Source organism: Pteropus alecto, unplaced genomic scaffold, assembly GCF_000325575.1.
Source record: "Pteropus alecto unplaced genomic scaffold, ASM32557v1 scaffold259, whole genome shotgun sequence".
NCBI classification, from domain to species: domain Eukaryota; kingdom Metazoa; phylum Chordata; class Mammalia; order Chiroptera; family Pteropodidae; genus Pteropus; species Pteropus alecto.
The window spans coordinates 1,007,618-1,018,762 of record NW_006442492.1 but is presented as its reverse complement, the minus strand read 5'-3'; the positions used below and the strand labels follow the sequence as shown (position 1 = coordinate 1,018,762).

At 41.7% G+C, this 11,145-nt stretch overlaps 1 protein-coding gene across 4 annotated transcripts in view; it reads right to left on the bottom strand.

Moving 5' to 3' along the window:
• Positions 1 to 1,326: 1,326 nt before the first annotated feature.
• Positions 1,327 to 11,145, bottom strand: part of CORO1C (coronin 1C) — a 68,446-nt gene continuing 58,627 nt past the window's right edge. For all 4 annotated transcript variants that reach the window (XM_015597320.2, XM_006922163.1, XM_015597319.2 and 1 more), the window contains 6 exons: positions 10,167 to 10,286; positions 9,209 to 9,313; positions 7,104 to 7,249; positions 5,296 to 5,353; positions 4,944 to 5,189; positions 1,327 to 3,742 (listed from right to left, as the gene is read on the bottom strand). In XM_015597320.2, the coding sequence (XP_015452806.1) occupies positions 3,623 to 3,742; positions 4,944 to 5,189; positions 5,296 to 5,353; positions 7,104 to 7,249; positions 9,209 to 9,313; positions 10,167 to 10,286 (795 nt within the window). In that variant the 3' untranslated portion in view covers positions 1,327 to 3,622. The remainder of the gene's footprint in view (positions 3,743 to 4,943; positions 5,190 to 5,295; positions 5,354 to 7,103; positions 7,250 to 9,208; positions 9,314 to 10,166; positions 10,287 to 11,145) is intronic.

Below are 11,145 nucleotides of genomic sequence, written 5' to 3'. Positions count from 1 at the left end.
AATATATCTCCCACTAGTTTCCTTAGGACAAAATTCCCAGAGGTGAAAAGTCTGAGTGAAAAGGTAAAAAACACTTAAGACTTCTGATATACCCTGTCACACTGCCCTTGAAAAAGGTTGTACCAATTTGCATTCACTCCTTCTAGCAGTGGAGGAAAGGACATTCTTTTAATTAAAAAAAAAAAAAAAAAGTAACAGGGGCACTGTCCAGCCTGGGCAACAAGTACAGCCTGTCTGAATGAGGAAAGGGGTGTCCGTGACGGTAACTCACATAGTGACCCAATCATGGCTTTACGACATTCTATGTGCTAGCAGGAAGAGAAAGGGCCATTTAGAGTTAACAGATTCTTAAGAGCAACAAAGTTTTTCTGGACACAACACCAAGTATAGCAAGGGAAGTCACCTTTAAAAAAAAAACGGAAGTTCTTCCTTGATGGGGCTTGAATGGCCGTCTGGGGCCAGCATGGTGATTTTTAGGTCTCTGGCAAAGAAGCAAGGCGCCAAGTGAGCAGATCAGTCAGCTGTAAACATTCCACACCACGCATCTTCCCCCTGACCCTGGGCACCAAGGGGCTGCAGACAGCATCTGCCAACTTCTACTTCCTGCAGCCACGAGCTGACCACGGATCTTGGCCACCGTTCTTTAGGAGAAGGTATTTGAGGAAGGGTAGCTTTGTGCCAAGTATTTATCATATTCACAAACAATTAGAAAAACCAAACAGTGGGAAATTCTTTGCTACAATCTCTGAAATATCACAAGACAATGTTTTAGTGCAAAAAGGGCAGCTGAAAAAGGGCCATGAAATTCAAATGACCCTGACAACCTTCTGCTGGAATAAAAATCACAGCCAAGACAATTTTACTTCTACAGAAGAAAAAAATGCTTTCAAAGGCCCTCTCAGGGAATCTGCTCATTGCAGTAACAATGGCGACAATATAGCGAGGCTCCTTGAGTAGCCAGACACAGGTGTTTCTCTCATCTGCACTATCATGGAATTCTCATCCCTCTTTCATGATAAGAAACAGGATTCACTGAGATTAGGAAATCTACCCAGGTCACAGCCTCAGTGAAGGCTGCTGGCAGGATTCAAACATCCAGGCCTGCTGGAACCTGGCCTGTCTGTGCTCTACTAGACCTCACTGTATCTCCCCCGCTCCCGCCCCCCGCCTTTGCCGGAGCTGACGGACCCACCCACACTTCCTCAGTACTTACCTTCAGAGAGGAAAAAGTCACCTGGCTGCTTCCACTGAGTCAGAGAAGCTGTGGCAGGCAGAGATGTGGGCTGCCTCAAAGACCACTGAGGTGTGAAATAAACACGGACACCATTTTGTAATCAATGAATTTTTTTATCTTTGAAAATGGAAGCAAGTGTTTTGACAGAATACTATGGCCGCTCTATAAGAGCCGATCTAGGAGTAATTCACTGGTTCTCCTCTGGGATAGCACGGCTTAAAAAAAAAAAAAAATGACAAAACAGGGAAAATAATCCACAATGCTTCAGGTGCCGACTCTGAGCCTGGCTGGGCATCCGTTCATTAAATAAGTCCTAAGCTACATACTAAGAACAGGATAACTTTTCCTTGCCCTCTTCTCTTTGATCCACATTCCCTATGGTGTTTCACCACCATCGACAATTTCGTTTACTTAATTAGACATCAGAACCTTAAAACATTTCTGAATCTTAAAAATGAAGGTCCTCAGCAGATTACGTTGATAAAGAAACATGTACAGGTTTGAATATAAGTCACTGTAATTACTGTTTTCTTTACATCTCATTATCCACTCAATATTTAAAATACACACATATACACACACAAAAAACCACACCGAACATTCAGATGCCCTTAAATTATGGAGAGCGCGACCCTAATATCAGTGAAGAATAGGTACCTTTTCACATGGACATCACCCCTAGCTCGGCTGTGCATTCCAACCCACTGTCCACACTCTGCCTCCATTCTGGTTCCCTGTATTCAGATGCTTCCAGCCAGTCCTGCCCCGACACCAGCACAAGCATATGCAAACGAGTTCCTGTCGTGGTCCCAATGGCACTATACGTTTCACATTCAATCACACACTCACCCCTTCCAAAATAGAGGCTCCTTAAATCTTGTTTCTCAAACATGCAATATGAGAAAATGCAAATGGAAAGAAGTTCTAGCTAACCTCGGAACAGAACAGGTGAGCAGAGCTCAGTCTCTGGCCCCCCTGAGTCTGGGGAGCTTCTGTGCTTTGATAGAGCCTTAGTGTGAGCTAGAGGGGCGGAGCAGGTTAGTTTGTATGCAGGGTGCAAAGGGACATGTTTGTACACATTAAAGCTACAGCAGAGGTCTGTGCTCCTGGTCTTGCTTCATTCTAGACCAGTCTCAGTCTCAGTATTCAACAGCACCCTCCATCCCCATCTTAGCTGAATGCAGTTAGGGCTGAAAGGCAGAGAGGAATGGCTGCGGGAGCCCTGAGAGAGGTGGCTGAGGAAAAGGGGAGGAGTTCTGGTGGTGCAGGGAGAAACCCTTCCTCCTCCAGCACAGCATGAGGACAGCTTGGGACACAGAAAAGCAGAGGATCGTGCGGAGCCAACACTCCCCTCCAAGTTCCCTAGTTTTTAGTTTCCCACTATACTCGAGAGCTAGGCAAGCTGCTGAAATAGGCAAGAAGGAACACTCCATGGTATGTGTGTCTTCCTGTCCCACGCACCCTTGTCAAGTATTGACTGAAACCTGAAACATGATGTTTAAAGTGATGAATGCAACAGAGTCTACGTGTGTACGAAACTGCAGAAACACATGCTAGTTTAGGTTAGATTATAATCATCTGAAGCACAGGATAATCAAGAAGCAAAATTCCATTCTGGTACAACCACCCAATTTCTAGGAAAAAGAAAGGAAATAAAGGAAACAATATGATATGAGCTTTTTTGATCAGAAGACTCAATGAAATGAGAGGGGTGGTAATACGAATCCACGTGATTTTTCAAGTCTTCCTTGTGTACAGTCAATAAGATGACCAGGTTGTGCTGCAAAATGAGCCAACACAATGTGGCTACTGGTCTGATTGTTCAGATGAATGTTTATACAAAATAATATCTTATCTTCATTTAGTTTATAAACATACACAGTGCTGTCCCTTTCAAATTAAGGAAAAAACCACACACAAATACTGCAAAGTAGCAAAATACAAAGAAAAAAAGTTACTTTTGGTTTTGGCAATATTAAAAAAAGAAATATAAAAAGCAATGTGGCATTGGTCCCTATTTGTTAAAAAAAAAAAAAAGGTACTTGGGCACGACACTGAATCAGAATTGGTTGGTTTTCTAAAATTCAGAATATCTCGGATTTTAAAAGTAGCACTTTTGTCTTTTAAAAGTTCAACAAGTCACATATAACACTTAGAACATCAAAAAAGCTTTCTGATAAAACGCTCAGCTTTTAAATCACATTTTGTTTCTGCAAATTTGGGAGACGAATTGAGTTCTTACTGGAATGTGGCCTATCGCTGGTTGACAAATCTGAAATGAATGTCTCCAAATGGCAGTGCCTCCCTCTCGCCCTCCCTGGGACCACACCAACAACCAGCTACTGAGCACAAGTTCTTGCTCCCATTTTGGGGGTGGGGGGTGGGCCTTCAGGCAGCTATCTTCGCCATCTGCTGTTCTAACTTGGAAATACGCTCATCTTGATTGCAGATTGTGTCTTTTATAGATTTGATCTCTTTTAAAATTTCATCCAACTTGGCTTCATTTTGCTAAAGAAACAAAAAAGGAGAGGAAGAGGGTGACTAAAGAGCAGTAAACAAACTTCAACGCAGAGAATTTATAAGGCATAAAATGAAATTTCCCATTTTGGAAGTGGCAAGCCATAGCTGCCAGGTTGGACCTTAAAGTAATTAATGCTGGTTGGGCCGTCTGACACCCCCAGCAAACAACAGTATCGCGGTGCTGCTTCCGGTGCACTGGCAGGGACAGGCTCTCAGGACACAATTAAAGTGTAGGACAAGACCCTCCAAGGCCACCCTATATCCCAACTACCCAATCACACAACTCTACCTGGAGCGTGCCTTCTATGTGACCAGGGTGAGGGGTGACCCTCCTGGTGCCTTCGTGGGAGCTAAATCCCTTGCCCTGCCTGCTAACACTTCTAAGGAGGCCTGAGCCTCTCCTACGTGGAGCTGATTCCTTTGGAAACCTTACAGTCACCGAAATCCACGGTACAGCATTCAACAGGCTTTCTTGGTTGTGGCCAAAAGGCCAGGTCCTCCAGGCACTTTGCCTCTTTGTTCTGCTTACCTCCCACTGACAATTCACTGCCCTGTCCTCTAGCTCCTTGGAACATCCCACCAACATCCCAGCTGTCTCCCCTCCCTGGCTGGAATCTGCTCTCCCAGCAGCAGTACTCTCCAGTGGCCATATGGATCTTTAATGTCAGGCTTCAGTTTCTGCCACTCCATTCAAATGGTTCTTGCCGAGATGCCCAAGATCCTCTTAGTTGTTAAGTCTGACTCACTGCTAGATCCTTTTGTCACTCGAATGCTTAGCAACATCTGAATCCAGTCACCATTCCGCCCTTCCCAGGACGTTCTCTTCTTGGCATCTGTGACCCCATGCCCTCCTGATTCATTTTTCTCCAAATCAGAGATGGGTGTACACAGTTTGGGGAAAGACAGTTAAGAAAAACCCAAAGAAAGGGCTCCTGTTTACTCTCAGAGATAGTAGAACAATTTCTACTCCAGTTGTTATAAAAAAGAAAGCTAAAGGAGACGAATGTGGACACAAACCAAATGCCATGACTGAGGATGTTCTTATAACCAGTATGTGTTATCATTTACTGAAAGTCCCGTCTGTCCACAGCTGGGACAGCATTCGCCAGTGCCCAGGACTGGAAGAAGCTTTTAAGAGGACCAGGCTCGAGCCGGCCAAGCACAACCCTTAACCACCTGCAGTCCTTACCGCACTGGTCGTGTCTGCAGCTTTCTTGGGAATGTTGATCAGGTCGCACTTTTTGTTTGCAGTGGGCTTGCTATCCAGAATGTTCTTCTTGACTACCTTGAGATCCCTGTTTTTGCCTGGAATGTATCCGTGCTTCAAGGAGATAAGGATTGGATCTGCGTTTTTCCCCTCAAACCACTCTTCTGCCTCCAGTGCTGCTTCAGGCCCTGCTGTGTCAGGATACAGGTCATCCTGGAAAAGGTCCGACTAGAAAAGACATTTGGGGGAAATTGTTAGGTAAGAAAGAAGAAAGTTCTGTTATTTAAAAAAAATTTTTTTAAAATATGGATTGCCTAGAAAACTGGGTACTTACTTTCCTGGGAACAGTCATGATAATGGGCTCACACTTTCTCTCATGAAGTTTGAAGAATCTTCAAAGGGGAAATAAAGGCAAAGTTGCATTAAGTAGAATAGGAGGCCAAGTAACAAGCAGGCTTAATGACAACCACTTCTCTACAATACTGTATGGGACATAAAATGCTCTGCCCATAATCTCTGCTGCCCCACCCTGGGGAATAGGTAAACCTTAGCATTCCAGTTTACGGATGAGAAAACGGAAGCTGAGAGTAGCTATGTTAAGGAAATAAAGAATTGGAGATAAAAACAAGGAAAAGGTCCACGCATTATAGTGACAGATTCCAATTACCTGGGAGCAGATAAACTGCAGTAGAAATGATACCACTAGAGACAATGATTCATTTGTAAAAACTTAACAGGTCAACAAACAGGAGAAAACAAACACCTACATATTCGATTGCATCTATGACTGGAATGCCAGGTATTCTGACAACCTGAGGTGGTCAAACATTTATAAGCATAATTTTTAAAAAGAAAACAATCCTAGGAATTAAAATGTTGGTGTCTAAGCAAACCATATTATACATAATAATCAAAAATTTTAAATTATCCCAGAGAGTAGGAACATAGAGCATGAAACTTCTACAGTCAGTGTAGCGGAGAAAAAGACTACCTGGATTTGACTTCCAGCTTAACTAACTGCTACAATGCCTGAGTGTGTGACCTAAACAAGTTCCTCATCCATAATGTGGGGATAAAAGACAGCATCTATTCACAGGGTTGTAATGAAAGGTAAAAGAAGGAATTCACACAGCATGTTATACACAGTGCCCAACACATAATGAATGCTCAAGAAATGATAGTTTATTTATAAGCACTGAACAACTGTGCTTATAGTCTTTTAAACTTTTAGGCGACAATAAAATAAATGTGTTCCCAAATATTAGATATAATCTTAAAAATTCAGATTCAGTATGTTTTGAACCACATTTAATTAGTTTGGTTTAAACCATAATTTTGAATTATCTGTTATAGCTTTCCTTCACTGCTCCAGCTACAGAGTTGAATTAAAAAAAAACAAAAAAACAAAAACCATAGTGATTAATATAAAAAAGGACTTAAAAACTTCTCTTCTCTTTACTTTTAAAAATGTGTCAATTATTTGTGTGACCAGAATAGCATACTTAGACAAACGTCCATAGAAACATAGGATTATACAACGTAGGACCTTATACCCTATAATGTGATGCTACTCACTCTGTTGTTTAAAATGAGCGGTCATCAGTGAGTCTCACCATCTTCTGTTGACTAGTATAAAAGCCTGACTCTTAGGAAATCCACTAGCATTATGGAATATAAATTTTTTAAAAAATCAAGCAAACCCAACACCCTCTGTAGATCTTTGGCTTCTCTACTTTAGGATCCGGTGGTCTGCACAATTCAGCTTAGAACTCAGTCTGACCTTCTGCAGGGCAGGAAAACCATCCCTTATTTCCATCCCAGGAACAGGCACTCCCCTGTTTGCCTCCCAAGGGCACACTGGCCACAGCCTCAGCCTGAAGACAAGGATGAAGGTTTCACTATTCAAATAAGTGAACAATATACCTTGGCTAAGCCACACAACTGCTGCACTTCAAGTTATAAATCTGAAGAATGAAGAGAGGCATGGTTGTAGTAAATGATTTTGCTCTAAAACTCTGTCTCTAAGTATGGGCAGACACCACACAGGGTAGAAAGCATCACAGAATTACGTGGAGTTGTGTTGTTCTTGTAGAACATGGACGGTATAAACAATTTCAATACTTTATGGTGCTGATTCTTTACCTGGCAATCTCACATTTGTTAACATCGAGTCCCCTCTTGGGCATGTAACCCATCCCTCTCTGAGGCTCCTTGCTGCTAAATGTGTTGAGGTAGTGGACATATGGGGATTCATCTGTGATCTCAAAATAGCGGATACTGCTGTCACCCTACAAGAAAACAAAGGCAAGTTTGTGTTTAATGTTAACTGAAACATCTGATTGAAGAGAGTGTCCTCTCTTCCCTATAAATCCAGCATTGACTAGGACTCCACTACAAGGGCTGACCTTTTCTTCCTCTCAAGAGGCTTTCCTAAAGTATATGGCAGTTTCTCTTCCTGGCAGAGTAAGCCTTCGCTTATCAAACACTAGCATGCCCTTTAAACAGTCTCCTCTGCCTCCTACCGAAGGCTCAAATGTTAACTCCACTGAGCCTAGACACCAAGTCAGTCAGGGCAAAAAGTGTTAACACCGCTGCCAAACAACTGCATTGCAATTCAACTTCAAAAGACAAACAAAACGAAACAAAAGACCAGGAGACCGCTGAGAGGGCAATTACTGACTTATTTGTTCACTGGCATAGAGCAGTGTTGTTCTGAGACCTGAGGGCACTAACATCAGACAATCAGATCACAATATAAAGCAAGTCTTTTCTAATTAAGAAATATTAGTTTTAGTGAGTATCCTTTACCTTCACAAGGTTTGCTATTTCATTGCAATGCATAAAAATGTATAATAATTTTGCTTAGAATGATCGATCAGATTTTTTTGGAGATCTGAAGCATATGCTAGTCCCTAACCTGAACAATAATAGCAATCCTGCATGAGAGAAAGGGAGTGAGGGAGGAGGGAGGGGAGTGGGGAGGGAGAGAGAGAGAGAGAGAGAGAGAGAGAGACAGAGACAGAGACAGAGACAGAGACAGAGACAGAGACAGACAGACAGACAGACAGACAGACAATAGGAAGTATCACATCCTAACAATCCTCTCAGTTCTCACGATTTCCGTTTGTTTCAATGACGTAAATAAATATCTAAAGCAACGGAAAACAAGCTAAATACATACTATTTGTTCTCTGCATACTAAAAATAATTTTCCACCTAGTGTTAATAACCTCTGGGTAAGTTCCTTTTGTTTGTTTTGATGCGTTCTATGGCAGCTGTTAACATCTGAAGTAAAATGACTCTCAAGGAAACAAGATCACAGTTTCTAAGTAAGTGACCTATAAAAATGCAAAGCAGCTCTGCAGGATGCTTAGTCAACTATGAAAAGAAATAAAACATCCCCAGCTTTACCCAGCAAGGGGCATCCTAACAGGTCTGAGGAGCTACATCACTCGATTTTTATTAATGCATTTATTTAAAAATACAAAAATTGCTAAGGAAAAATGAACCTACAAAAGAATAATACTGAACACCACCTACTAAAATGAAATAATAATAATAATAATGATGCCACAACAGTTTACTTAGGCAGAGATCATTAGGCAGGAAGAAGGTTTCCTGATTTCAGTGTGAGTCTTCATATAACAACTGTTACCTCCTAAAACTTTAGCTGGGCCACATGTTTTCAAGCCCAGGGCCCTAACATTGAACTCCAGGAGCAAGAACCCTCTGCAGAGTCACTGGGGTCCTCAAAAGCTCATATCCACAAAAGCACCATTCTCTTTATGAGTCCATAGCATGCGGTAATAAGTACCTAAATGCCAATCTAGAGCTATCCAGTAGATTTCAGCACTTACATGTGGCAAAGTAGTTAGTCATCCCTAATACTAATGCAAAGAAATTTAAAATCACCAACCAATCAGCACCACTACGTGACTACAGAACACCTGCCATGTACTCTTTTCTCAGTTGGGTGCCCCAAGCGCAGATTTCCCTGTCAGCATTTGTCCCAATACCCTTGCCCAATCCCTGCTTTAGTCGAAAGTACTAAACACGGTAGGTTATTACCATAAAACAGTCGAGTCTCACCAAAATTATCTGTCCTTATTTCAGCTTAAGACACATACCCACACCAGACAAATTAATTAAAATGACACAATACATTGCCCATCTACTAAATCTCTGAAAGATAAACTTTTTCTCTGATGGGATTAAATTTAGTACCAAAAATAAAAATTACTGTTTACCTTTCCACAAAGGTAAATGATACTGGTGTCAGGGTCATAGAAAGGCAGCAACACCCCATTACTAGTGTCCATTTCATGAAGAGCAATTGGTTCCTGCATATTTTTCTGAAAAAAAAAAAACAAAACAAAAAAAAAACACACATACACACATTTTTAAGTTGAATTTTTGTAACCTTATTATATGCATTCTTTTCTCCCTAATTAAATTAGCCATTTCCCTAGAATGAAAATTTGAACAATGCACTTGTAATATTAACATATGTAAATAGCAACAGGGATGTTAATGGGATCCAATCCATTGAAAAGTGTGTCAATTTGACAACATGATTAATGCACATACCACTGTGATCCTATGACAAAGAGCGACTTCTCCTTTGTAACATTTTTAAAGTACGTTTTTTTCTTATTATAAAATAAATATACGTTCTTTGAAAAGTTAAAAGATATAAGGAAGAACATAAAAATTGTCCCATATGCCATAACCCCATATAATCCCAGTGGATGGCAGAAACAGTGACCATTTTGGTCTATTTCCTTCCAACACAGGTTCACACGCGGATTGGGATCATACGCATGCATACTTTAGTTTTTTTTCCACTTATGCTATTATGAACTTTTTTCCAAGCATGATTATTTTGATTTAGACATTTGGTCATAGTCTTTATAAAATATAACTAAGTTTAGAACTTATTTCCTAAGTCTAAAATACTGGATTCCTCATGCATTCTTTTTTAAAAATACAGTCAACATAGACTCTTTGGGAGTATCAAGAATGCATTTTTGAAATACATTTAGCAATAAATCTCCAGTGAGAATGAGAACTTACATCCAACTTAAGAGGTGAAAGTTCAGAAATCTACACTAAGAACCCCATTATCAACATACCGACCCAAAGACCCGCTCAGAAAAGAGAGAAAGCTCAAGTGTAAGCCAGTGGAAAGGCTGGGAAGGGGCATACCGGATTCCAGAGAGCCAGCTGCCGCTCGCTCATGCGACTGAAACCAGTGGTGAAGACATTGCCGTCAGCCAGAAAGATGGCTCTCATGGGTCGTGCTCCTTCGTGCGCTTTCTCCTTCTCCTGGGGGAGAAAGAGCAAAGAGGCACATTACACACATTCAAACTACAAGAAGGAAGGTGGGGTGGGAGAATGGGGGCCCATACACCAAACTCAACCACACCCCACATGCCATTCATGTTAACGTGTGTGTGTGTGTGTGTGTGTGTGTGTGTGTGTGTGTGTGTAATAACCACCTCCCCGCCCCAGATGAGGAAACCAAGAGACTCTAAGTGATTTGGTCAAGGTCCCTCAAGTAGTTAGCAAGTGTCAGGACTTGCCTCGAAAGCCTCACTCCTTTCACCATGCCCTGCTGCCAACCCAAGTCCACGCACTGCAAAAATAAAACATATGAGAGGACTCTGCCAAATGTTTCTCAAGAGGATAATAACCTATCCTGGATATACTCAAAGTTCCTACCAATTTCATGGGACAGAGAGCCTAGCTAGTCAGCCCCTTCCTTAACCTCATTTGTTCAATGAGAGTACCTGCCTTTAGAAGATTCTGGTGGAGAAAGCACTTTGCATAAAGCCAGGAGAGTCCCCAGTGCTCACTGAGCAGTAGCTACGATTGTCATCCGAGTCTGGAGAAGCAATACTGCCCAAGAACCAGCACATCTCACAGAAGGGCAATTTAGGACATCAGGGTGGAGCTGATGTGTTGCATTCTTGGATTCAACACCTGCAGTTTCAACCCTGACTGAAGCCCCAATGGTCATCTTTTGTCGTGGTATGTGCTTTTGTTGAGGCCTAGTTTGGGTGGCAGAAACCTAAGACACTGAGTTGATGAGATGCTGCATCTTTCTGAGGCACTTTAACTGTTGTTTTTAGAATTGGTGGTCATGAATTAATCAATATTCAGTACTAAGCCAGGAATGCAGTTA